The 27,305-nt window shown below is 38.5% G+C and overlaps 1 protein-coding gene across 2 annotated transcripts; it reads left to right on the forward strand.

Annotated features, from left to right (window-relative positions):
• The first annotated feature begins 10,728 nt into the window (after positions 1 to 10,728).
• LOC108669572 (neuroglian) lies at positions 10,729 to 25,300 on the forward strand. 2 transcript variants are annotated; one of them, XM_018156946.2, is made up of 21 exons: positions 10,729 to 11,061; positions 11,542 to 11,657; positions 11,988 to 12,181; positions 13,040 to 13,179; positions 14,146 to 14,307; positions 14,937 to 15,124; positions 15,301 to 15,576; positions 15,993 to 16,170; positions 16,406 to 16,564; positions 16,724 to 16,938; positions 17,264 to 17,451; positions 17,737 to 17,916; positions 18,200 to 18,437; positions 18,694 to 18,812; positions 19,138 to 19,327; positions 19,648 to 19,901; positions 20,265 to 20,446; positions 21,194 to 21,365; positions 22,070 to 22,284; positions 22,479 to 22,576; positions 24,620 to 25,300. In XM_018156946.2, exons 1-21 carry the CDS (start codon positions 10,772 to 10,774, stop codon positions 24,733 to 24,735), a joined length of 3,870 nt encoding a protein of 1,289 aa, XP_018012435.1. In that variant the 5' UTR covers positions 10,729 to 10,771; the 3' UTR covers positions 24,736 to 25,300. The 2 variants fall into 2 exon arrangements, with proteins under 2 accessions (XP_018012435.1, XP_018012437.1); XM_018156948.1 differs by lacking the exon at positions 24,620 to 25,300 and adding an exon at positions 23,249 to 23,853.
• Positions 25,301 to 27,305: the final 2,005 nt, after the last annotated feature.

A 27,305-nucleotide genomic window follows, 5' to 3' on the forward strand; every position in this document is an offset into this window, starting at 1 on the left:
CGTATTAATAATTTCTAAATAACTTCTTTTGTGAGTTCATTGTTTGCTTGATGGCTTCAAAGATGAATTGAAAAGGCCCTATATGCGTATTAGCAAGATAATATTATTGTCTCTGGTTTAAGTTGGAAGCACTGAAGCTGGATAAGGATAGACGCACACTTATGCGCATGCAGACCAAAAACACGCGATGTTCAGCATCATTAGGTTGGTGATGCAACCTTTAATCGATTTGATCTGGTTTGAAAACCGAAATTATTTGCGATACAATCGAGTTAGTAATCTGATCAGTAGTTGACACTTATTTTTCGAAAGAAATTAATTAATCATTGCTTGGAGTTCCCATCCGAGAAAACAAATACGAAGAAGTAGATCGAGTCAAAATAACATTCCTCAATTCCATGTGCTGTCCACGTAGCTTCATCCGCGAATAGATTTTAATAAATCTGCATCATAATTCATACCACACAAGATCGTTTGATCTCTTACATTATGAGCTTATGAGGTACCGGATGAGTAAATTGAATGAGTCTTGCGTATATAGGTTCTGATCGACCAAAAAAATTACATCGAGTTATTAATGGCGCTATTAACCTCTAATTTCTTGTTATTTTCTCAAATCGAGTTGCTGATACGTTACTCAATACGCCTTAATTTTAATTAAATTACTCAATACGCGTTACTCATAAGTTACCCATCACGTTCTTACTATATAAAAAAATGCACAGTTCTTATTAAATTAGCGTGCAGTTCTTATTACATAAACCTGCAGTTCTCATTACATAAGCGTGCAGTTCTCATTACATAAGCCTGCAGTTCTCATTACATAAGCGTGCAGTTCTCATTACATAAGAATACAGTTATTACAAACCTGTGACTGACAAGCGTATGTAAATGTATCACTCGACTCGTTATTTTTTCCATGCGTTATTAAGACTGCAATATAAATTAAGGACAGTGTTTGTCTTTGTAAATGACATTAATTTACGATGATTTGTATGTTACATGTCTTTCAACCAGCTTATTTTTACTCTATATATGAGGCTAAGAAACGTAAACTCTAAAGTAAATCTATCATAAGAAACTTCCAATAGCTGTGTAGGGAAAACCTCCATATGTGTGCACTAAATAACGAAAAAGAATATAACTGAACTTTTGAAATGGCAAACGTCTTTTGTAATGAAGATAATGCACTACGCTGACAGCTATCATATCATGCAATAGAAAGAATCTAGCAACATTCAACCTTTTTATTTTATGTTTTTCGTATTTTTAGAATAATTTCTGTGTGATAACGTGAAATTATTCGAATTTTGTTTATGTTATACTTTCAAATATTCAAACGAGTCAGCTGCAGAGTTCATTCAATAGTATGTTACTAAAATAATACATGAAATACGTGAAAGGCTCGTGTCCGGCTAGTGTATGATAGAGTAACTCATGAACGGCTCTTTTGATGGTATGTTTTTTAGAATACAATTAAATTTTTTAATCCAGAAAAACCATAATAATCGGAATAATTTCAATAGAAGACTAATTATTTTACAGCGAGATGCTCGAATAAGCTCCAACGCAACGTTAGCTTAGGGCTTCGTTAAGTGAACGACATCCAGCCAATTCATATTCACCAAATCCAATCATCATGCTTCTTTAGGGATTCATCCAATCCAATCGCATTCAATATTCGAAGTTGTGTAACGTGTCATTCAGGACAGTTGTGTATGACGTGACACAGGTGTCTCGGAAATTCGAAACGAGACCGTTGCGTGTCATCGGGCATTTATTTCATGCGGCGATCGATTTTCTTGAATTGCAACTTGAATTTTGATCGATTTATTGCTACACAAGTCCAGTGTGTGTTTTCCATCGTTCTCAATAGCAGCCACGACGTATAATTTCACGTGTACCGGTTACATTTGTGTGGACGACACGTGTGGAGGAACAAGCCTAGCAGTTGCAAACAGTCATTGTTGCTATTCTTGTACATAAAAGTGAAAAGCGAAGTCCATTTCAACATAAAAACGTTGTGGGGTTCATCGTCTTTTGCCAGAAAATAGTTCAGGTAATATTATACGAGTTGTTCAGGCGCGCTGTATCCTGTTACTTAATTTTATTTGTCTTTCATTATGCATGCATTCTTTTACACTGAGTGAAGTTTAAGCAATTACTTTTTTTTTCATATTTCCTTACATTGGTGAAAGCTCCCTCTGGTCTTCTTGCTCGAGCCCATGGCAGTTTTGCATTTCTTGTGCGGCATGAAATTTTGTTGAAACCTGGGATTTAGTTCTTGATTTTTGTGATCTAAATTGTTAGTTAAAAATTGCCCGTTTAACAGCTACCCACTATACGAAATTATATTATATTATATTATATTATATTATATTATATTCAAGGACTACTACATACAGGACATGCATAGCCTATGTCCAGCCTCTGCTAGCAGAGGCGATCGCCTACACTATGAAAATGCTGTTGTTTTAGTGGCATCAACAAATGATATGCCCATAATTGTTTCATACAATAGTATTACAATGTGTGTAGTAGTCCAAAAAAATCGGTTTTCCGATGCCGACCGCCAAAAATGGATTTCAGATTCGTAATCTACACCCCAAAAAACATATAATTAAAAAAAAAAACACCCTTTTTTTTGGATGTAGTTAATCTGCAATAATACCGGTGATGCTTCTCATACTTTTAGACTAGCTTCTCCAATAACCAATTAGTCCAACTCCAATAAGGGCTGTTTGTCTATGTTTTTCAAGCTGTTGTCTGTCTACATTGTCAGTCTTTGAGTATTTGTTAATATTTAATCATTAGTAACTTTTCCAAAATATTTAACATACATCATACATGTTTTGTCTAGTTGTATTCTTGGTTCTGATAAAGTATAGATGGTGATGCCATTGTAAAAATTGAGGCTACCACTGTATTTCATACTTTAATTAAAAACAAAATTTTGGTTGAGCTGTTATTCTAGGTATTATATTTTAAAATATTTTTGTGATAATCCCCACCTGCCACCCCATCATATGGTCCCCACTGCTTTGTTTTTTTTTCAGGCATGCAATGCAAGCACACAATTTGCAAGTTGCTTTCAAATTATAAGGTCTGACCAGCCAGGTATATTTGAAGTAAGCAGTATTCTTTATGAACAAATTATGACAAATGCCTGCATAATTTCTGGAATCAAATGTCAATAAATGTCTCATCATTGCTATTATGTTTATAGTCTCATCACTGAATTGCTACTGATGATTGCTGGGCTTTGAATTCATGTGACAGTTGAATTTTGAAGGTGTCAAAGAATCTGACATTGTCCAAGGATCAAAGATTTTGTAGTAGCAGCTCTGGGATTGAAATAATATCACTGCTTATGGTGTGAAGCAAAAATGCAACTAATCTCTTTGGTTTGCAGTTGAGTTTCAAGTTTCAACAGTTAATGCTGTCCATATTACCTGCAAGTATCTCTAAACCTGTGGTGGGAAAGTGAAAAATTTTGAAATCTTTCAAAAAATACCCAACACATTCTCCAGTTAGGCTATGTTATCATAATTTTTCCAGTTGTCTTGTATATGTCTCATTTGATTACCCCTAACATGCTCTAGAATTTGAGTATATAGGTATTGTGTAACAGCTACTGATATCACTAAATCAAATTGAAATTTGTTTCCCTTTATGTTTAAGCCTACTGATTTTATTTAATAAACTTTTAGACAGACATTCTCTCCTACAAGATGCAAAATTTTTGACAACGCTTATGACTTTTATATCCAGTTGTTCTGTATTGCTGGTCTGTTTCAGTGCAAAGAATATTATATGCTAATGTATTCACTACATAGTCATAATCTTTTGCCAAGAAAAATGTTCCAGTTCAATCAAACACATTTCCTGAGCTGTTTACTCCTCCAAAAATTTCCATTAGCTCATTTCTTTTAGAATTATCATTCCTTTTTGTAAAAGTTTTCACAACCTAGAATTTAAGTATATTTTTTACCCGTTTGCAAAGATTTAATAATAGAAAATTTTAAATGTATTTAAAGAGTGTTTAAGAGTTGAATGCAAAGGCATTATAACTATCAGAGCAATAGAATTTTTGCCGGAATGTTATGAGTAAATGTATACTGACTCCATTTAAATATTTTTTATCAGTGTATGAAGGCAGGAAAATGGTACCTACTTTGCTTAGTACAAAATTTTGAACTTCAAAACTGGCAGAAACTCTATGTTCCTGACTTGAAAAGAAATCAGATCTCACAGCTGCCATTGATACTTTTATTATAGCATTAATCAAAACAATTGTCATATTGAAATGAAATGTGAACTTTTCCTCTTATCACACTTATTTTCCTGAATGTTAAAGGAAAACATGTTTATACAGGGAAACATGTTTATTTTGAAAAATTATATTCTATACATGTTGATTTTGGTGACAATTTTGACTTGCAGCCTACCCTACCCTACTTTTTATTTGCGTGCTTTTTATTATTGCCACTTCATGTTGACCTGTGTCATCAAAATTTTGCCTAATCACCCCAGGCAATGGTATAGGTATATCAACAATGCTCTGATGCTGCTTCTTCTTCAGTATTGCTTCCTGATTTTGTTACAAATCTTTGATAATGGAAAATTTTGAAGAATGCCATTTCCTTCTGACACAATTTTTTGTACTATGTATTTTGTTCATTCATCCTGGCATGGAAAACAATTGCCCTAAACATGACTTTTAGAAACTAACTTCTCATTTTTTCACAGGTGTCCCAATATAGTGGTAAACAATTATCTGTATTTTTTATTGCATTAGCAATTCCCAATTTTTATTTCATGAGCATTTTAATTTCTCGGCAATTTGATTTTTTTTCATTCCCAAAACACAGTAAATGTTTACATTTGATAGCTTCTTAGTGCGTTTATGGTACACAATATATATACCTGTTCTCTGATACTAAAGTGTTCTCTATGTGATAGTGTTCTCTGCCACCACTATTCTGCAAAGTTAGAACATTATAGCCACTCACTATGGCCATCTATCTAGCTCCACATAAGAAAACTAAATAAGATTACAAAAATGCGCCATAGCTACTTTCTTATGGAGCCATCTTATGGAGCCACGAAACAGTTCACAGAAGCTCTGAATTTCCCAGCATTTCATAGTAGCTGCATTTGTGTGTTGCGTCGTCATTCTTGTCTGAAGGGAAAGTCGTTAGTTTGCTTGTAAAGGCGCGTGTTAATTACCTTTGGGTCGTCATCACGCTCCGGCCAATCTGCGAAATGAGACTTTCACTAAGAAAAACTTCATTATAAATACCGTTGTATCTCCATTGTGATGTTAACCGCATGCCTCGTAGTGCACTTTCCTCAGCGATCGTTCCTCTCAATTGTACTAGTCACGCTGCCTGTGGTCGCTGGCCCTTGTTGAGGTATAATTGATCTATTTAACAATAGTAGTGGCTAGCAGTTGTTGATCCACGGGATTAAACGGTGCAAAATTGTACCGTTTATGAAAAAATATAAAACCGATTGCTGCAATTTTGATCGTTTGTCGTGCGTGTCACCATCGTTGTGTTTCTGGTGTCAAAATAATTCTAAAAAATTGAACCATTCTTATATTTTTCGTATTATTTCGCTGCATAATCATATTTAATACAGCGTTATCAGTGCTTGAATTCAGCTATGTTGTGTCATACATCGAGGCCTACTGTGACGTATTGTACCTCAGTGCGACTCAACTAGCATTATTTGCTATCCGAATTTTCAAATCTGATACTCAAGAATTGTTTATATAGTCTTGCAATATGAGTCGCTACAGCGGGCATTTCCGACCTTCTAATTGAGTGTAAGACTGACATGTAGCAGCAGGCATCACGTGGCTGATAGCACTAATGCTCTCTCGTGCCTTTCTTCGTCACGCTAAGAGTTCTCGTCTTTTATCCTCATATGCAGGTACATGTTAAGCGACAGAATTATGCTGATATTTATTCTCCTTATTGTTTTCTCACAATATATTTCTACTTCTCATTAATTGTTTTCTCACAATATTTCCTTTCTTCGTTGTCCTATTGGATTGTTGTGTCAGACGCGTTGTCGAACATCTTTCTTCCAGCTCCATCGTGGTCGTAGTGCATCCCCTGCCACTCAATCTTGCGCACTAATCTGCTAAGTTTGATCGAGAAGTTTGCTCTCAAGCCACCTTGCCGTTATTCCTATTGATGTTCTCAGCACAGCATGCCACATTGTCGACATTGCGGTCGTCCCTTCCTGTTTCGTTTCCGTCCTCCGTTGCTTATATCGCCGCGTCATTCCTTGAGGTCGTTCACTCGTGCGTGCTTGTGAACTTACTTGACTTGAAAAACATCGTGTAAAAAATTTGGTGAAAAGATATCCCACAGATATAATTAAGAAATTAAATTTACATATTATTTTATTTACGTTCTAGTCCTACACAAGCGTGTAGTGAAAATGAGCTTCGATCGTGCTATTACTCGTTTTTCCCGATATATAATCGACTGTTTTGCAGTGCAGTACTGTTTTGTAGTCCCGTGCACGTCGAGTGAATCCTTGAGGTACGAAATGTACGTCGCTGACCTACATTGCTGACCAATAACTCTTTCATTGTCACCTTGCTTGACTGAGAATAAAAGAGATACTCATCATTCGTAGACCTTGTCTGGTGGAGCGAGTAGAAGTGATACTCATCATTCGTAGACCGTGTCTGGTAGAGCGAGTAGAAGAGATACTCATCATTCGTAGACCGTGTCTGGTAAGTTGAAGAGATACTCATCATTCGTAGACCGTGTCTGGTGGAGCGAGTAGTAGAGATACTCATCATTCGTAGACCGTGTCTGGTGGAGCACTATAGGAACTTGGTGGGTGCACTTCCTACCTTCCTGCCACATCCTGCGTGTCGCTCCCCTTATTGATCGTAGTTGGCGAGCGCCCCAAGGTGCCAGCCCCCCTTTGCTTCCCTTTCTTCCCCCCTTCGCTTCCTTTTCTCCCCCAACCTCCTCCTCAACCGCTCGCCATCCGCTTCATATTGTCTCTGTCCTTGACTCCAGCCGCTCCAGGCAGTGGACGTATACGTTGAAAACGTCACAGTTTAACAACCAAGTCGCTTCATGGCCGGCCAATGTAAGGTCTGTTGGTTGCAAAATCGGTAGCAATACTAGCGTTTAGAATTTATAACAGAACATCCTTGTCCAGAGATATTACAGTTCAGTATGTGGCTGGTTCTGCCCCTTCATTCTGTATCGCAGGTACTTTCAGTATTGTTAGGTGATCTTCGTCTATTATTTCTATGTTTATTTGAGCTTGTTAGATAAATTTTTAAATTTGTTTGATTCGTTATTCATCAGAATGCCGTTGTAGGGGTTTTACTTTTCACGAATTGTTCGCTTTATGCATATACCTTGCAACGTGGAATTTCGCGCTGGAATATGTGAACAATTGCACGAATATTGAGGTCGGAAGAACTGAAACTAAACCTTCCCTTTAAAACTCTGTTGATAATTTAGGCTTGAGCATGTGACCCAGCTGGATCGATATTGAGTAAACGAACTATTCCTATAATTCCACCGTCATTATCACCACGCTAATTCTCGACTTCCACAGCTGCTCCGTCATCGTTCGATAACACGCCAAATCAAATGTAAATTAAAACACCATCTGGCAAAATCAAACCGCTGTACTAGTCACATGATTTTAGTTTTCCCCTGTTGAACACTATACTTAAAAAATGTGTCAATTAATATTTACAAGAGATGAATTTTCTAAAAGTTCACGGCGGTCATTCGGTTGATGCTGTGTTCAGATTGCATAGGCATCAGAACATGAACACTTAAAAAAAATATAACTCGGTACTCACTGCAATGAGTGACAGAGAGCGCATTTTCTCGTCGACGAAAGCGTGAAGTCACGGACGGACAGACAGACAGACGGACGGACGGACGGACATGGCGAGCACAATAGTGCATTTTTTCCATGAATGAGAAAATGCGCTAAAAGGAGCGAATGTCCGGAAAGAGCTTCAGTTGAAGTAATCTTGAACATTTTTTACCTACCAGCCACTGGTAACTGGCAACTTATATTAAGTGCGGAGTCGTCTTGAGCCCAGCGGGGTGTAATCAGCTACTGGCGTGCTGTTGATGACGAGCAACAAGTATAAATGAGTGAGTGAGAATATCAGCCTTCATGTCCATGGTTTAGTGCAGACAAGGGTGACTGTTGAGCGTGCCTGCTGATGTGCTGCTGCTGTCTTGGGCGTGGTTGAGGGTCTATTGACGCTCTCACCATCAGTTCTCATTATTGTAGCTCGTAATAGATAAAACATCAGCTTTGTAGTATTATTGGGCTGTTAAATGTTATTGATGTTTTGTGGTTACCTCATTTTTTTAAGAAAGCTACCCGTCTGAATTTATCACAGTTTTAGGATCCTTTAATATGTTTTACTCCAATATAAGAATTATTTTACACTGAATTATTATATATTATGTACCATTGATTCTACCTCAAGGACATTGATAAAATCAGTTTCACTTCATATTCCCGTGAACGCTGCGATGTGTAGAAGTAAGCAGCTTGCAGCGACAGGCCTACTGTCGACTTGACCCTCATTGTTCCTCTATTTCCTCGAAAGGGAAGTTGTGCTAGGCTGCGTTCCCTGTCTCTCTTGGCCACCACTCTTATTTTAGAACAGCTCTTCCCCTCGTCCCGTATCTCCTAGCGTTGTTGTGCTTTGTCTCTCGAGTAACACTTAAGACTCCTCACTGCCTACGAAAACCCGAGGGAAAAAATACTTGGGCTTGCGCCGCGTAAACAAACCCTTGGCTAGCAAAAAAGCTCATTTTCCCAGTTCGGCTATGCTCCTGCGTAGCTACTGATGTGAACAGAGACCTGGTGGAATTTTCGTTTGTGACATCATGCGGTATAATGTGAAGACGTTTAATATTATATTTAATATCATACTAAGTCTTTTAATTTTAATCAAATTTGAATAAGCTGAGTTCGTTTTGTTTATAGATTTTTCCAACAATTAAATCGAAGATGATCTTATTATTCCAGTTCTATGATACATGAAGTATGTGCACTGTCCTCTTATCATGGAACTTGTTTGTTTATTAAAAGGTACTTGATAAACACAATACTCGTGATTTTTTTCTTCAATTGCAAATTATGCGTAAATTTAAATACTATCATACATCACGTAAAAGTTGCCGAGGCAACATCCGGGACCTTTATCTGCTCATTGTTGAGGAATTGAGCGGCATGGCAATGCGGGCCAGTCGCCGTATATTCTTGCACTGCACCGTATATGCTGCGCCGTATATTCTTGCACTGCACCGTATATGCTGCGCCGTATATTCTTGCACTGCACCGTATATGCTGCGCCGTATATTCTTCGAGCTTTGCTGCACTTCGCCTCTGACAAGTCTGGCCTCTGAAGGCTGAAGTCTCGGCTACGTTCAAGCCAGTCTGGTTCATTTATTGCTTCATGGTCACTCTACTCCTGTGGCATGACTTTAGCTCTATTCGAACCTCACATAACTTGGATTTATTGTTAGTAGTACATATATGTTCGTTAACTATTTACATATGGTTACTAGACAGTTGTATTAATTTTTCATTCGTTTTCTAATCATATCACAAGTTTGTCAAATTTCACGATTAATAAAGTCGTGGCGCCTAATTGCTGTGTGCAAGTCACTCGATACATGCACGCTATAGATGCCCTCGTCTGATAACAGCTTGGTTGCAAGCTTTGGATCAATAGCAGTATTGAAGAGGAAGAGTACGGGCTAGTTTGTTATTAGCTACTGAGAGGAAGATCATATTTACGGACATTATCATGAACTATCCTCAATTGGACCTATTGTCACTCCCGGCCAGATGTTCTGTACTTGTGCCTCCCCGTCATTGCTGCAAGCGTCGGACTATTCGCATGACATTATTACTCAGAGAAAATGTATGCGCGAACGCTTTTTAAATTCGTATTTATATTGAAAAAAACGTGAGAAATTCTATTATAATTGATTTAATTTTGACCGATTCATTGGTTCAGGTTACTAACAGAAATAAATTGCAGGGTCAGCATTATTCTATGTCCGGCTCAGCATTATCGGAAGTACCATTCAAATTTAGGTATAAAAAGCTAAATTTCGGTGGATTCTATGAACATATTAGTTATTCGGCAATGATGTTCGAATAATTACTATTGCTGCTGTTAATTCCTCTTTGTGGTGGTTCATCGTGTTATTTTTTTCAGTAGAATTTTGTTGTCTACTTAGATTGTATTGATTCAGCCTATTTCCATGTAGGTGATGATGCAAATTGAAGGTGTACCGCCATTATTAAGGACAGCTTATATAACTTGAATTATTGTTTGTAAATCATTTTGTATCACTCACCATGATTATTCATCTATTAAATATCATTATAAATACCTTTCTCTCAAGGGTCTTCGCATAGTCGAATCTTTGATACATATCGTCAAGGTTTATTTGGTGTAGTATATATAGTGGAATGATTGTCGGTGATGCGTGTGATGCCACCTCGCACACATCCGACAGTCCATTAATTTATAGTACTAATTGCTCCAATGTATATACTTGTGATGCGTTTGTGTACCTGTATACCATTCATGGACATGTGTTGTGATGTGCTCATTGCTCACATGTACCTTTTTTCTGCATTATGTTTCCCTGTATATCTCTCATGTTTACGTCTTGTGTTGTGTACAGGTGACCTACAGTCTTACAACGTTACACAAGCCTTACTACCCACCATGGTCATGGGTGGCAGGCAGCCGTGGTGCGAGCCTGACGCTCACCGCGCTACCAAGAAATCGACGACCAAGATGTTAGGTCGCCAGTCTACGTCGGTGTGGTTGAGCGGCTACTGTTTGCTGGTGTTTAGTGTGATGATGGTGAACGCTGGTGTTATTAAGTACCCGCCGCAAATGGTGAAGCAACCTCCCAGCAACGAGGAACTGCTCTTCCAAGTCGCATCAAGAGTTGATGAGAATGACAAGCCGTTCATCATTGAGTGCGAAGCTGAAGGAGAACCCGCCCCAAAGTACGTCCTATTTTAATTCAAGAATAACGCGTTCAAAATAATTCTATATTAACGCGTACAAGCGTGCGAAAATTTGCTTACCTCTTTTCCATTAGGTACACATTTCATCCCATGTTCATTGTTATTTTCTATGAATTTAATTTATTCATTTTGTACCTCAAAGACTTTGAGCTTGGAATATCCAAATTTACGCCTAACTTGCATGGGTATATTTTTGTCTTAAAAACACTTGTTCAGTATTTGTCGAATGAATGTCCAAAGAAAAAATGAGGAATGAAAGATTCCATTTCATCTTTCATTCCACGTCTGGAATGAAAGATTCCAGACGTGCAAGTTAGTTTCAGGTGTAATTACCCTATATCTGGTGTAATAGTGCACCTATATTAGGTGTAATAGTGCACCTATATTAGGTGTAATAGTGCACCTATATTAGGTGTAATAGCGATGTGCAACACTCCCAACCCTTGCTTGTGTGGCCAGGTATCGATGGATCAAGAACGGCAAGGAGTTCGCATGGCAGACGTACGATGACCGCATCTCCCAGCAGCCTGGCAGAGGCACGCTCGTCATCACTAAGCCTAAGGACGAAGATATCGGTGGGTCTAATACCCTACAATATATATTTTAGTCGACATTAACATTGAAAATAATTGATTTGCTACCGAAATTGTCTTATTCAACTTGAAAAGAGGTTCTTGAGAGTAACTTTGTCAGTAGCTTTATACCTAAAATGTACAAGCTCAGGTTCGATCGATCGCGACCGAATTTTCCCTGTCAATCCGTGCAGTATTCCAGACACTACGGTATTCTTCTCGAACGATTTTCATTAGTCATTATGCTTCCTGTTTAATTTCGAATTTAGATAATTTCGCTAAATTTTCATTAGTTTTAAGAAATCCTGATCCATGTTTAATCATTTTTCTCAGGTCAGTATCAATGTTTCGCCACAAACGAGCTGGGCACAGCCACTTCCAACTCAGTGTTCGTACGCAAAAGCGAACTGAACAGCTTCGCCATGGGAGACCCAGACTCCAAGTCTGTGGCTGAAGGCGATCCTGTGGGCCTTTACTGCCAGCCTCCTGATGGCTATCCTAAGCCTTCAGTCTACTGGATGCTTCAGGTGAAACATCTACTCCAAGGAAAATGAGTGGGTAAAATGCCCGAAATAGTCGTATTGTGACATATTTTGAATTTCGGCACGCAGCACTGATACGAAAGTAAGCCTGGCCAAACTGGGTCAGGGTGACCCACGCAAGAGTGAAAAGTGCATCGCTATGTGGACAAAATCTCGACTAATTTTTTGAGTGGACAAAATCTCGACAAATTTCTTGAGTGTTTTCTATTTCATACTTGGATAATCATGCTTTGCTCCTGAAATATGAAAATTGGTATATTTTTCATTTTTTTTCGATAAAATGTATGTATTTCCATAGGATTTTTAGCACACGAAGTTGTGTAGTATGCGTGAAGACGAAGGGTGTGGCTGTTTGGCTCCCGTGTTTGCTGATGGCCCAAACTAACAGTAGCTGTCAAACTCTCATTACGCGACACGAAAGTCTGGTTCAGTCACGAGAAGGCCCTTCTTGAAATTTTGTAGAATGTTATTCGATTTCAAATTCGTGAAGCAGCGATGTATGCAGTTTCTCCGCCTACATACATCGCTGTAGAGTACCTTTGTTTCTTGGAACTTGGAAAGTACCAACTTTGTTTGTTTCTTGAAATTATGTAGAATTGCATTTCAGCTTCGTGAAGCAGCGATTTATGTTAATGTAGTTGCTCCACCTACATACATCGCTACACAGTACCTTTATACCTTTGTTTGTTGGAACTTGGACAGTACCTTTGTTTCTTGAAATTGTGTAGAATGTCATTTCAGATTCATGAAGCAGTGATGTATGTAGCTGCTCCACCTTAATCAACATTTTACAATGTTGATCACAATCTACTGCTTTACAACCACAAATGACTGTTTATTTAGGACGATCGAGGTTCACTGCGCAGCATCAATTCATCGCGCAAGACTGTGGACCCCGAAGGAACTCTCTGGTTCAGCAACGTCACTCGCGAGGACGAAAGCAACGACTTTACTTATGCCTGCGCCGCCACTTCCACCTTCAGGTAGCTTCCAACTCTCATAAGTGAAACTAACGAATAAAGAATATGCCACTCCGCTCAATTTACTCCTAACTTTGTTTAAAGCTGAATATTTGAAGTGATACATGCTGCACGTTCTATATGTTAAACGTTATTAAAATTCTTTTAACTTTCTGCTCATTCTTGACCGTGAGATTAAGAATTTATTGTATAACCGGACTGTAGACTCCAGTTTAGGTTATTGCTAAAATATTATTTAGGTATCTTTATGTTTGGATCAGCCCGTAATAATTTCTGTTGATCATCTTCTTTTCTTAACGCTATAGTTGCACCCTGTTCAGGATATCCTTTATTATCTGTAGTGTAGGTTTGCTGTTGAGTTAATCCTTCCACTCTAACATCGTCTCAAATAAGCAACCTGAACTTATCGTGCATGAAGAGTCATGTCCCGTCCTTGCTTGCAATCCGCTGCAGTTCAGGATGCGTTTGTCTTTGTGAAGGATACTACCCAGTCATCCCATGGAGTGATGAGATCATGACTCAAAGGATGCGTAGAGTAACTCATGAAATAGGCTTCTCTCAACAAAATTATTCTCAGTGTTGAAAGAATGGAATTATAGCTTTTTTTCTCATAGCATTTATTACTATGATTTTATATGAATGCAATTTATAAAAAATAGACTTCTTATCATTGATTTTTCCTTCATAAGTTTACTTGAAGAGTTGGTATTTAGATGTCATGTTATTGTATATGTATGCAAAATGTTAACTGGCACAATTCATAGGTTACTCAATGATGCCTTTGAATATTAATGTTATGTTATTATTGTTTGTTATTAATGTATTGCATTGTTATTAATGTGTTATATTAAATAATTTAAATTATTAATGACGCAAATAATTTAAATTATTAATGACGCAATTAATTTAAATTATCAATGACGCAATTAATTTAAATCATTAACAACGCAATTAATTTGGTTTATGCAGGAACGAGTACAAGCTTGGCAACCGCGTGCTTCTGCGCGTGACGCAGTCTGGGTCCACGGCGGTGCAGACGAAGAATCCACCCATCGGGCAGTTCCTCACGAGGAAGAACACGGTCGTGCTGAAGGGCAAGACGCTCAAACTTTGGTGCATCTACAGCGGCACGTGAGTTTCCCAAGTTTGCTTTGAGTTTTGAGGCTTCTAAGTTCATTTGAAAATAAATTTGCATATTTCGAGTATGAGCTTGGTAGTTCGTAGATTTCTAAGTTCGTTTGAAAATAAATTTACATATTTCGAGTATGAGCTTGGTAGTTCGTAGATTTCTAAGTTCGTATCAAGGTAAACTCACAAATTTTGAATATGAGCTTGAGAGTTCCTATATTTCTAAGTTTGTTTGAAAATAAACTCACAGATTTCGAATACCACCCTGAGAGTTCCTAGATTTCAAAGTTAGTTTGAAAATAAACGCACAGATTTTTAATATGAGCTTGAGAGTTCCTAGATTCCTTAGTTCGTTTGAGAATAAAGTTACAGATTTCGAATATGAGCTTGAGAGTTCCTAATTTCCAAGTTCGTTTGAAAATAAACTTACAAATTTCGAATATGAGCTTGTCTTTGGGGCTGATTCATTACCTTAATGTCTTTTTAGCAAATTTTCTCATTTATGGATAAAAGGCGCTATTGTGCTCGTCATGTCCGTCCGTCTGTACGTGACTTCACATTTTCGTCAACGAGAAAATGCGCTCTTTGTCACTCACTGCAGTGAATACTGATCAAATTTTTCGTTCGTATAGGCCGCTGCCTGAGATTAAGTGGGGCAAGAAGGGCGGCAAACTGCCGTTCGACAGAGTCGAGTATGAGAACTACGGCAAGACGCTCGTGATCCGCTACGCCGACTTCCAGGACTCGGGACAGTATGAGTGCGAAGCTACCAACGGTGTGGGCACTGCACAAACATACAGCATGGACGTGCAAGTGCAGGGTAAAGCAGTATTGGCTTTAATTATTTATGAGTTGGGCGTCTTTGATCATTGATAAATTTGACAGTACCTACCTTTGTTGGGTGTGGTCATATAGTTGGAAAATATTACGATGATACAGAAGATATATATGAGGAAAAATCTAATAAGAGCTGTAAGTAACTGGTCTTATTTACAGCTATTCCGTACTTCACCGTGGAGCCTGAAATTCAGAACAAGGCAGAAGGTGAAACCGCCGAGTTCTTCTGTAACGCAACAGGCTACCCGAAACCCGAGATGATTTGGATGTACAACGGCATGCGACTTGAGTTGGCGCCATTCAACCCCCGTCGTATTTCTGACGATAACAAGATTACTATTTACAATCTGACCAAGGAAGATACTGGCAACTACGGCTGCAACGCTACCAACGTCCATGGCTATACATACAAAGATGTATATGTGAACGTCTTGGGTGCGTATATCCAATGACTTGGTTACGCGGTTATTGATATAGGTACACATACCGTATATATTACATAATTGATATACATAGCTCATATACACACACATGTTACATAATTGATATACATAACTCATATACACATACATGTTACATAATTGATATACATAACTGAAATACGCATATAGGTATATTACATAATTGATGTACATAACTCATATACACATACAATCATACATGTTACATAATTGATATACATAACTCGTATACAACACATACATGTGTTACCACTATCAAATTATGTAAACAACTTTCCATATCTGTTCATAAGTTATCATTAAGCCGTTTTATAGTGCCAATTATTGTGCTGTTTTCTCACTCACTCTTTTTTTGTTTCTCACTCTTTTTTGTGTTATTATACTTATCAGCTCTGCCTCCCGGTCTACGTACGCCCCCTCCCGACTTGCGAGTTGTGGACGGTGCTGAGGTGAACTTGACCTGCCGCATGTTCGGTGCTCCGAAGCCTCGCATCACGTGGAGCAGGAATGGCATGGAACTCACAGGCGGCAAATACAAAGTCACTGAGGAGGGCGACATGTTCATCAAGTGAGTTTCTATCTGCTTCACAAAATCTCCATTGACTAAAATCACACCATTTTTTTTTAATGTTCATCAAATGAGACAGACATGTTCATCAAGTGAGTTTCTATCTGCTTCACGAAATCTCCATTGACTCAAATCGCGTCTTTTTTCACAGGTCGTGCCGTCGTGGTGATCATGACTTATTTTTCATAATAATATTGCAAAACAGATCCTCATGAATGATTTTGTGTTATTCCAGGGAGGTTGGATTTGCGGATGCGGGCAAGTACAAGTGCCTGGCAGAGAACAAGTTTGGCACGGAGGAGGCGGAAGGCTCGCTCGTTGTCAAAGACCGAACAAAAATCACCGAGAAACCCCAAGACTACGAAGTTAGGGCTGGAGACGCCGCAACATTCAGGTTAGTCTCAACTATTGTTCTACTTCTAAAATAAAGTGGATGTTCATTTCTTTAATTTGGTTGTTAACACCTGCTTCTCCTGTGTTGTTTCTCCATAATATTGACGGCAGCATTGCCCTGTGAGATTTAGACCTTAAAATTATCTTAACATTTGCGCAGATGCAACGCCGTGTCAGATCCTGACCTGAACCTGAGCATTGACTGGCTCACAGACGGCAAGAAAATAGACTTCGAAACTGAACCTCGTTTCATCCAGCAGTCCGACTTCTCGCTCAGCATCAGTAAGACCACTGAACTTGATTCTGGCTCCTACACTTGCGTCGCTTCTACAGAACTTGACGAGGTTAAGGAGAGCGCAACGCTCATCGTGCAAGGTGCGTGCATCGTCAGTGGTTCAGCTGTTGGGTCAACCTTAACCTTTTTGCCAGCAAGCATAGGATATACAGAAATTTTTTAAGTTGAGATATATTCAATCTTATTTATTTGTCAAAGTTTTGTATATTGATTGAGTAAAGGAGGTGGTTTGATGTGTGTAACAATGGGAAATGATTGGATGTAAATATAGGCCTGAAAACACAGCCTCAAACACAAATCAGCAGACGGGTCGGCCTTTTGAGAGACTTTAAGTGATCATAAATTCATCAACACTATGAAACTTGATGTAAATATCTTAAAATTTATATTTTTTGGCTGATGTAGATGCACCGAACGCACCGAGGCTCGTGGATGTGACCTGCAACGACAAAGACGCCAGCGTTGAGTGGCAGCCGCAAGGCGATAACCGCGCCCCAATTCTGGGCTACATCATCCAATACAACACATCCTTCACTCCTGATACCTGGGAAAATGCCTTCGATAGCGTGCCTTCAGCGACAACTAAGTTCACGGTAAGTTACTAATGCGTATGCTCAGTTCCAGTTAAAAGTTCATTATTCCGCCTTTAAAAAAAAAACGTTTCATTCACTGAGTTCGTTAGTAGGTACTTGACTTTTAGCCAAACAACATATCTCACTGTAATTCACATTGAATCTTGAAAACCGTGAATAGATATTCTCCTTTATTTTGTCTGTGGTTGAGAGAGAGAGTGCACTATTTAATCGACCAAACGGTTCTTGTAACGCGCGTATGACGAGCATAGCATTGTGCTAAAAATTTTATGTTTAATATTTCAGGTGAATCTTTCCCCGTACGCAAATTACACGTTCCGAGTGATCGCTACGAACAAGATTGGCCCTTCGCTGCCGTCGAAACATTCTGCCGTGTGCACTACGCCCATTGCCGTGCCGAATAAAAACCCTGAGGGAGTGGAAGGGAAAGGAACTCATAAGAATAACCTCGTCATCAAGTGGTCGGTGAGTGCAGTGCAGCAAAGAACCTTCAACGATCATTTTAGGTTATTCCAAGAATGTAAGTAAGTTGAGTGATTTTTTGTGTCAACTTTGGTGATAATGATGAAAATTCATTACTATGAACTGATCCTTGAGGCAAATTGTCATACGTCTAAAACATTAGAACATTGGCTTGTCGAGTTCCACCTTGGTACGGTACGTTTTTTCATTACAGTGCGTAGGTCAACTTTAATTTACCTACTAATATAATTTTCACTGATCAAATGCCCGTTTTCCTTCGTACCAGCCCATGCCGGAGATCGAGCACAACGGACCCGGCTTCAGATATCGCGTGTACTGGCGACGTCATGACAAGCCCGGCAGCAGTTGGAATACCGCAGATGTAGTTGAATGGCAACAGGACCACTTCGTCGTTGAAAATCAACCCACGTTCAAACCGTATGAAATCAAAGTCGAGGCCCACAACGAGAAAGGTCAAGCCAATGTAGCTATACCTACAACCATCGGCTGGTCCGGAGAGGATAGTAAGTTCTGCACATCTTATTCTCTTTTATGTGTTTCTAAGCGATACCTTGACTATTATTTTCGTGCTTAACTTTGTTATCATCTGATATTTTTATATAAAGGGATTAATTGCCTGAAATAATTTTCATGCTGTTAACCCCTTAATTAATCTCTTGCCTAGAGGGATTTATTGCCCGGAATAATTTTCTTCGGGAGTTATTAAAAGCCCAATTAGAACAAGCTAAAAAAAATTCTCTAAACGATCTCTTTGCACAGGACCGTCTGAAGCGCCCCTCAACTTTAAACTGGATAACCTCTATGACGCAACCTCAGCTCGCCTCTCCTGGGATCCCGTCAGCAATGCTTCCATCAATGGACACTTCAAAGGATACAAGGTAGGACCTTTACGAACAACTACTCTGTCTGACTACAGCTTGTAAATTGATTTTTTGGTCCTTTAAACTGTTCTATCTTGTTATTGTAACTCGCGTAATAAATTTTTTTTATCTATTTACTGCAAAAACAACCAACACATGTACATATCAACACCTACCTGCCAGATCCATATTCGGACTGAAGATGAGACGGATAGCGAAGGCTCATGATTTCTGATCCTTAAAGCTGTTCATTCTTGTCATTGTAACTCGGTTAAGAAAAACGTTGCAGCTGTTTAGTGCAAAAACAATCAAATCATGAAACTAATCGACTTATTCCTGGCAGATCCAAACTTGGACTGAAGACGAGACGGAAGCGAAGGCTCGTGACGTGATCATCGACAACAACGGAGAATCGAGTGCTCTGGTGGAGAGTTTCGTGCCGTACACGCGCAACTACGCCCGAGTGCTGGTCTTCAACGGCGCCCACGACGGCCCGCCCAGCAACACCATTGAATTTGTCACTCCAGAAGGAAGTAAGTAAACTCTACACCATTTAAATCGGTGAATTAATATCCTCGCTTCGTTTGCATAAGGCTACGTACCATTCATTCTGATAGGGCCCTTGAGTTCAGAGCAACAATTATTGAAATAAATTCAAGCATCTAAAAGTGATGTGATGAGGTGTTTATTATGTAGAATTACATTTTCGTTTACCTTGACCTTGTTACGACTGTCATTGAGTCTCATGACTTGAAACAGACTCTGTGTAATAGTTTATTTTTGCTAGTACAATCGTACAAACTTTAGAATTGCTGTTTAGTTTCATACAATCAATAAAATATGTTCTTTGCAGCCCCAGGTCCCGTGGACTCCTTGGAAGCCATCCCCATGGGTTCCTCAGGCTTCTTCCTCATCTGGAAGAAACCCAAGCGTCCTAACGGCGTGCTCACAGGCTACCACATCTTCTACCGCACGGTTCAGGGCACCGAGCTTGGCCCGCAGTCTGAACGCGATCCTCCGATCCGAGACCCTCTTGTGACCAGGGCCAAGCTGGCCCGTCTTGATCCCAACACCAAATACCGCATCAGCATTCGAGCGCGCACCAAGGTGAGTTGTGAGCTTCGTTGAAGGCACCAAATGAATTATGAGCTCATCATTAACTGGCCATTCATTAAATATGGGGTTTCTATTTACGATGAAAGGAAAAAATTAAAATAACATTCTTCAACAAAGTTGTATTTACTGCAGGAACAATTAACACATGAAACATTATGGCGTTAGATTAATTTGATTATAAAAAATTTAGTTAATTTTCCTGTAAATCACGCAACGTAATTATAAATCCCTTATAAATGTACATGAATAGAAATCCCATATTCTATTAAAGCGTAGGTAGCAGCACTAATTTCTTTTTTTTTTTATAAACGGTTGTTACTAGTATTACATTTCTTTTATGCAATACAATTTCAGGTTGGGCAAGGCAGTGAATACTACATCGAGCGCGAGACTCGTGCTGCGGGCTCAGCGGTGCCCGGCCGTCCGTCCATGTTGTGGGAGCATGTGAGCTCTCAGAGCGGCGCTCCTGCCATCAAACTAACGTGGATACCAAACACCGACACCAACCCTGGCAGTCACTTCTATGCTCAGTACAGGTCAATGGCTCGTTCTTTATGTCTAAAGGCTGTAGAATATGTCTGTATTGATATCAAATACCGACACCAACCCTGGCAGTCACTTCTATGCTCAGTGCAGGTTACTGGCTCGTTCTTTATATAAAGCCTATAGAATGTGCTTGTATCGATACCAAACACCGACACTAACCCCTAGCAGTCACTTATATGCTCAGTACAGGTCACTGTCTTCTTCTTTACGTCTATAGGGTATAGGCTATAGAATGTGCTTGTATCGATACCAAACATTGGTACTAACCCTGGCAGTCATATTCATGTTCAGTACAGGTCTCTGGCGCGTTCTTTTATGCATTTAGCCTTCGGAACGTGCCACAATCACATTGCTTGCAAATCTAGATAGATCCTCATCGTGTCAATACCAAAATATACAGGTTTGATAAACAGAATGCGTTGAAGTCGTGTTTTCTTTCATTTAACTACTTATTTCACTGAAAACCAAATTTTGCTAATTTTCTCGTAAATTTACCGCAGCCTATTCTTGTTGAATTTCTATCTTAGTCAAGCACCCAAGGTTGTAACATTTTAGAAATAGTTTCACACTATTTATGGTCTTCCGGTGAATTTCTATATTATTTTGTACATTGCCGGTTTGTTATGACGAAACCTAAATTTTATATTGTTTTGCTCATTGCTTGATATATATCAGAAAGTAAATTTATGAATTTTTTAATTAAATCAATTGTATCTGACGGGTTATCATTCTCACAGGCTTATCGGCGAGAGTCTATTTGAGAAAACCAACCCGGAAGAATACCACGACTTCATCATCTTGGAAGGCCTGCAGGCTAACCGCATCTACGAAGTGAGACTCGTGGCCGTTGACGGCACTTACGAGACCCCCTCTCAGGTGGAGGAGATCGAGACCTACACCAGAGGCGCCGTGAGTTAAAAATATGTATCTCCTTGTTATTAGTGACTTTATATACTTTAGTTGCTTATGTATCAACCATCAGATTTAATGTTGCAACTACGTTATGTATCAACCATCTGATTTAATGTTGTAATCAAAGGTAAAGTCATCAGATTTAATGTTGCCCTCTGCTTTGCGTATTTAATATTACATTGCTATGGTGTGGTTGCTCATGCTCGTATACATCTGAGTACTGAGTATGTGTGTATTAGGTTTTGCTTGATTTATTAATCGCATGGCAGCAGCGACAAAAAAGGAACTAAAAAACGTCGACATTAACTACCTCAGTATTTAGGAGTATCTAATGTAAGGTAATATAAATTATCTGAAACTGATAAAAGGTAAACTTTTTAGCTCGTGCGTTGAATAATGTCGAATTCACTGCCCTTCCTCGTATAATAGCCGTTTCTCTTGAAAATTATTGGTCTCCTGCTTGTCATGGTCTAGTCTGTAATTCTGTGAAGTACAAGATTGCAACACTAAATTTTATTCCAAATGATGAACGACATTTCCTGCAGTCGCCTAACGTTACTCGGTGTCTTACCGATAACATCGCCATCCGCGGCAGTTATTCATTCTTTCTTATATCACTCATTCCTTTTGTAAAAGAATATGCCTCATTTCCCGTTATATCACTCATTTCCTTCCCCCAAATAAGCCTCTTCTCCCCGTAGTCACCTAATGTCACTCGGCGCCCCACCGATAACATCGCCACCCGCGGTTGGTTCATCGGCATGATGCTGGCTATAGCGCTGCTGCTGCTCATCCTCATCATCGTGTGCATCATTAAGAGGAACCGTGGCGGCAAGTACGCTGTTCACGAGCGGGAAGCTGCCCATGGCAGGTCCGACTTCCCTGAAGAAACTGGATTCCCTGAGTATTCTCAACCGTGAGTTGTTATCATTATTATTTACATCTCAAAGCTTTTTTATTGTCTTGTTTCATTGCATTTTCTTGTAGTTATTAATAAAATTACTAAGTAAGTGCACAGTAGACGATGCTATTATTCTAAAGACAGTTACGTGTCATGGTGAAGTGTACAGGAATTTTGATCGTGTTCTCTCATGCCCATTGTTACGACAGGCTCGATGGTGGCAAAAGGGACAGTCTGGGCAGCGATGTTAAACCTCCTGTTGAGTCTGACACCGACAGCATGGCTGAGTATGGCGATGGTGATGCAGGTTCGTGCTCATTTATGAATGCTTCTGTACCTCACTTAGTTATAAGCTAAACTTTGTTTCACTGCGTCTCGTCAGGAGCAATGTTACGTGTAAATGATGCATGAGCTTTAGTATTCACCACAGCGCACCTTAGACTTCAGATTGAAGCAAGCACATGCAAGACGCCTAGTGAATCAAAAACAAGAGATCTTGAAGAATATGGACGCAATACACATTCATTCTTGCAATAACACGAGTTACTTAACAATGTTAATACAATTGATGTTAAGTTGTGTTGCTAAACTCAATTATAATGCGTAGGTCACGAGAGCTAACAGTAGAAAGCGATAGCAAGTGATCGAAATGCACTGTGTTAGCCCACTGCGATAAAACAACATATTCTTATTACATGGAGAGACAGAAACCATGATGAAACACGTTCATTACTTTCGTTCGTTCGTTCGTTACTTTGTGTTCTGCATGTAACTTGGCTTATGGTGCCTTTCTATAAACCCATTTTATTTTTCTATTTGGTTTAATTTTATTTGTGGCAAGTATATTGATATTTATTTCTTTATATATGCATGAAAAAGAATTGGTTATACATTTTATACCCCCACTGTTTTGTTTGCAAGAATTATTTATTTTTATTCATGGTGTGTACTTTTGTTTTGTTTGATTCGGTCACAACAGCTGGCATGAACGAAGACGGCTCATTCATTGGCAAATACGGACGGCAGAAAACTGAAACGTCTTCGAACACCGCCTTCGCGACGCTTGTGTAGTCTTGCCTACACGAAATCTCACCTGAATAGTTTCATAGTTGATCGCCACCGTCTCATCTTATTCTAAAACTACTCGGAATTCGATCTTACTCAGTACTTTTTTACTCTCGTTTTCATTCAGATTTGGTCGCCACCGTCTCATCTTATCCTATAACTACTCAGAAATCGAACTTAGTTACTTTTTTTACTATTGTTTTCGTTCTTATGAACACCAAAAGTGGACTTTTTTTTAGTAATCTCGCATTTTATTCGTGTTTCGTATTTTTTCACTCTAGTATTTTTACCTCCAGAATACAGCGATGTTCTGTTTCTCATTTTATTCTAATTTGCCTTGTTTTGACGGTGATGAACCCAACTGTTTTCTCCATTATTTTAAATTAGAAAAAGGGTAAATTTTATCTTAAGTTGTTATTAACTTCAAGTTATTGAAATGATTGAGCAAATAACGGAAAAACGTTTAGGAGAATTTATACAACTAGATCCTTATTTAGTTAACAATTTGTTTTACTTTTTTTAGTTAACAATTTGTTTTACTTTTTCAAAAATCCACTTTCTCTTAGGATTTTCAAGTCACTCACACGTGGACTTTCAAGTTTCTTGCCCTTAGATTTACAATTCTCGAAATAGGTCTTCCCTCCAATACCTATCCGTCAAAACCTTCTGCAATCTTAATTAACCTTCTGCAATCTTAATAATACTTACCGAAGCGACATCATAGCTTAGAGCACCTTTTTCCTAAAGATTATATACCTTCACCTCACCTTACCGACTTTATAATTTTTTTCGCCCTGATCAATTTTTTCTCTACATTGCACTGCATCAGTTCACTTTAGCAGCACATCAACATGTTTGTCCAATAGCGGTGCATCTCATACACCCTGAAGCTGCGCTCTCCTCATTTCTATAGTAAGCATCGAAATAGTTTGGATTCAGCAACTGTTTCTTGTCGTTTATGCACGAGTTTCTATTAATTTAGTTGCCTGGTTTAGCAAAATCATTGATAATAGCCCTGTTTTACGCAATTGTATATTTATGAACCGTTTTTAGTGAATTTTTCTTTATTAATTTTTCTCGATTTATTTTATATGGTAGTCAGTAAAACAGTGAAAGTAAAATCACTGTTGGTTATTTTTTAATTACCTTTTTAGCTAATGAAACATTTGTCCCTTAATTTGATCCCGTCGATCATTCTGATATTAAAGTAAAATCAAAACTTGTAATATATTATAATATAATAAGTATAATAGTAGTGAATATTAATAATATTTGTGGCGTGCAGGGCGGTTCACGGAGGACGGCTCGTTCATCGGCCAGTACGGTACGGGGCAGCGCGGTAAGAAGAAGCGATCCAGCCAGGAAGCCACTACGCCATCCAATGTCGCCACCTTCGTCTAGATTCTTTCTCTCAACGCAACACTAATATTGTGGATTTTTCTCATCAGGTGCTTATTTTATTTTCAAAATTCGAAGAGGATTTTTTTTCTGCTGAGAAATTTGGACGTGCGAGTCTTTGACTGCAAAGACTCGACGTGCAAACTTTTTTATTTCTTTTGAAAGACTAGGTTTAAGAGTATTTACATTCCGTGAAAATATCATTTTATGGAGTATCTTGTGCGACTGTGTGCAAAGCCCAGGATGAACAATTTCGCTTTTTGAACAAACATATTCGCCCTGGTCACTGCCGACGACTTATTTTACGTTCTTGCTATTTTGGAATCTGCCTGGAATCATGCGTGAATCTGCCTATGAGCACGCATGGTTTCCATTATAGTAAGTTTTCAGATACTACAAAACTTTGAAAGTCCTGTACATTTATGAACTATTAACTGATTTGAAAACAATCATTTGTCGAGTGCAGCCCTGTGATCGTTGTGAGTGAATAATAATCTTACTCTTAATATTGTGTGTAACTCCGTGCAGCTCATTCATTATATTATACCACATCAGGAGCCTTTTTCTTGTAAGTTTTATACTTGTCGTGAGGCTCTACGTTGCCCGAAACTTTTTGTATTATTTCAATCGGGTCATTCAGTTGCTATGCTCGAAAATCAAAGTCATCATTCTGCTACTTGGAGGTTTTCTTTAGATAGTTCCGCTCATTATACATGTTACGAAAAATTTTGGATTGGTTATTTTGCTCTTTTATTGTAATTTTCATTTAAATTTATTTAATTTATGTATGTTTTGTGAATTTATCAAATCCACCCCTCCCTCCAAAAAGACGGAAAGGCTGATTGAAGACATGCCTCAATATTTGTTTTTATAAACATAATTATTATTTATTTATAGCAGTTTATTCTACGCTCGTTCGCCTGATTTGAGCTGTTCATTGTGCTGCCCAAGTGTCGCTAGATCAATGCTGCGTGAATCTAGGAACATAGTATCGTGTTTAATCTATTAAACTTTTTCAAAGTTAATTTGTACATTCATCGTTAGGAGTGCATCCAAGGCTCCAGTGTATGCGACCTCTAATCGTAATGATTCCTTCAATCGCTGCTGGCTGTTCCTACTGTTGAATGCCAAGCAAATATTGAAAATTCCTTCGCTCTTACAGGGAAAATATAGGAATATTGTGCAATCACAGAGAATATCTTGCAGAAATATTTGTGCGTTTTTTGTTCAGCTCATTAGTTGAGTAAATGATATGTGGAACTATGAACATTGATTATTAATTGTTATCAACAGCGGGAAAACTTGCACAACTCTCACTGAGATTCATGAAGTTACGTACATTCTTCAGAGTTTCATACTCTCTTGGTCCAGTGCAGGTCTCTGTAAATAAATCTCTTATGTATGTTCGCATAGCTTAGATGATAAGTAGAAATCACTTAGTGTAATTAAGAGTGCTGATGATGGTAAATCACTGCGCTCAATGGCTTGAAGTAAGTTATCTATTGGCACATTTCTTCGTTGCGAAGTTTCCTTCTACTTTTCGTCGGTATGATTGACCAATGAAGCAAGTCAATCTATATTGACTGGAATTTTTATATTGACTGGAATAATCCTGGAATTTTTATTTCTTCTCGTGCAAATTATATGGAAATTACCGTTCTTAAGCTGCATTCAAATGTCTGACATATTATATTGTTTTTCGATGCCATTAATTTGATCCTCGACGTACCTAAATAGGTAGTTTCTCTGGTCGGCGGCAGTGGCCTGATGCAGATGTGAATGCTTCACAAAAAGATCTCATGAATGTGAATGAAATCTCAATTAAGAATCTCATGTATGCAACCTTCTGATTGTACTTCTGAATCTCTTATTACTGATTGTAATCTCATGATATTTGGAATTTGTATTGTCAAAGCTGAATCCCTTATCCAAGATATTGAATAGAGAAGTAATGTGTAACTAATTATGTGGTGCTACCAGCTTATGAAGTTGTGCTATCACTAAGAACATATGATGTGATTCCAAGTTCTTATTTCCTCGCTTTTCTTGCACTCTATTGTAGTGAATGTGACGAAGAAATATGTATAGATTGATGTCCAGTCTTAGGCTTGCGGATGAATGTTTTTTTTCGTTTTCATGTTACTTTTGCATTCCTTCTGTTCTTTTATTCCTTTGATTTGGTAGAAGATCGGTTATATTCTTATACAAAGTATTGTACATTTCGTTGATGATCCGACGCATGAATAAATCTTGATAGATCTGAGGAGTGCCGTATTTTTTCAAATGTATAGAAAATAAGCGTCTTAGTGATACTTTTAGTTTCTTTATCGCTACCCTCGTATAAGGAACGTATTATTAAGTGAATATGAAGCGGAGAATGCACTGTAGGTAGTTTTCTTTCTGCATATTGCATATTGAGTGCTCCGTGCAAGTGCCTGCCTATCAGATAATCGTGTATTTCCGTCGATTATTTCTCATATTCGAACACTTGACGGATCTTTTCTTCACATTCTCATTGGAGGCAAGATAGGATGCACGCGTTGCCTTGTATTCAGTGGTAATGACTTTTATTC

Source organism: Hyalella azteca, unplaced genomic scaffold, assembly GCF_000764305.2.
Source record: "Hyalella azteca isolate HAZT.00-mixed unplaced genomic scaffold, Hazt_2.0.2 contig3643, whole genome shotgun sequence".
Taxonomy (NCBI): Eukaryota; Metazoa; Arthropoda; class Malacostraca; order Amphipoda; family Hyalellidae; genus Hyalella; species Hyalella azteca.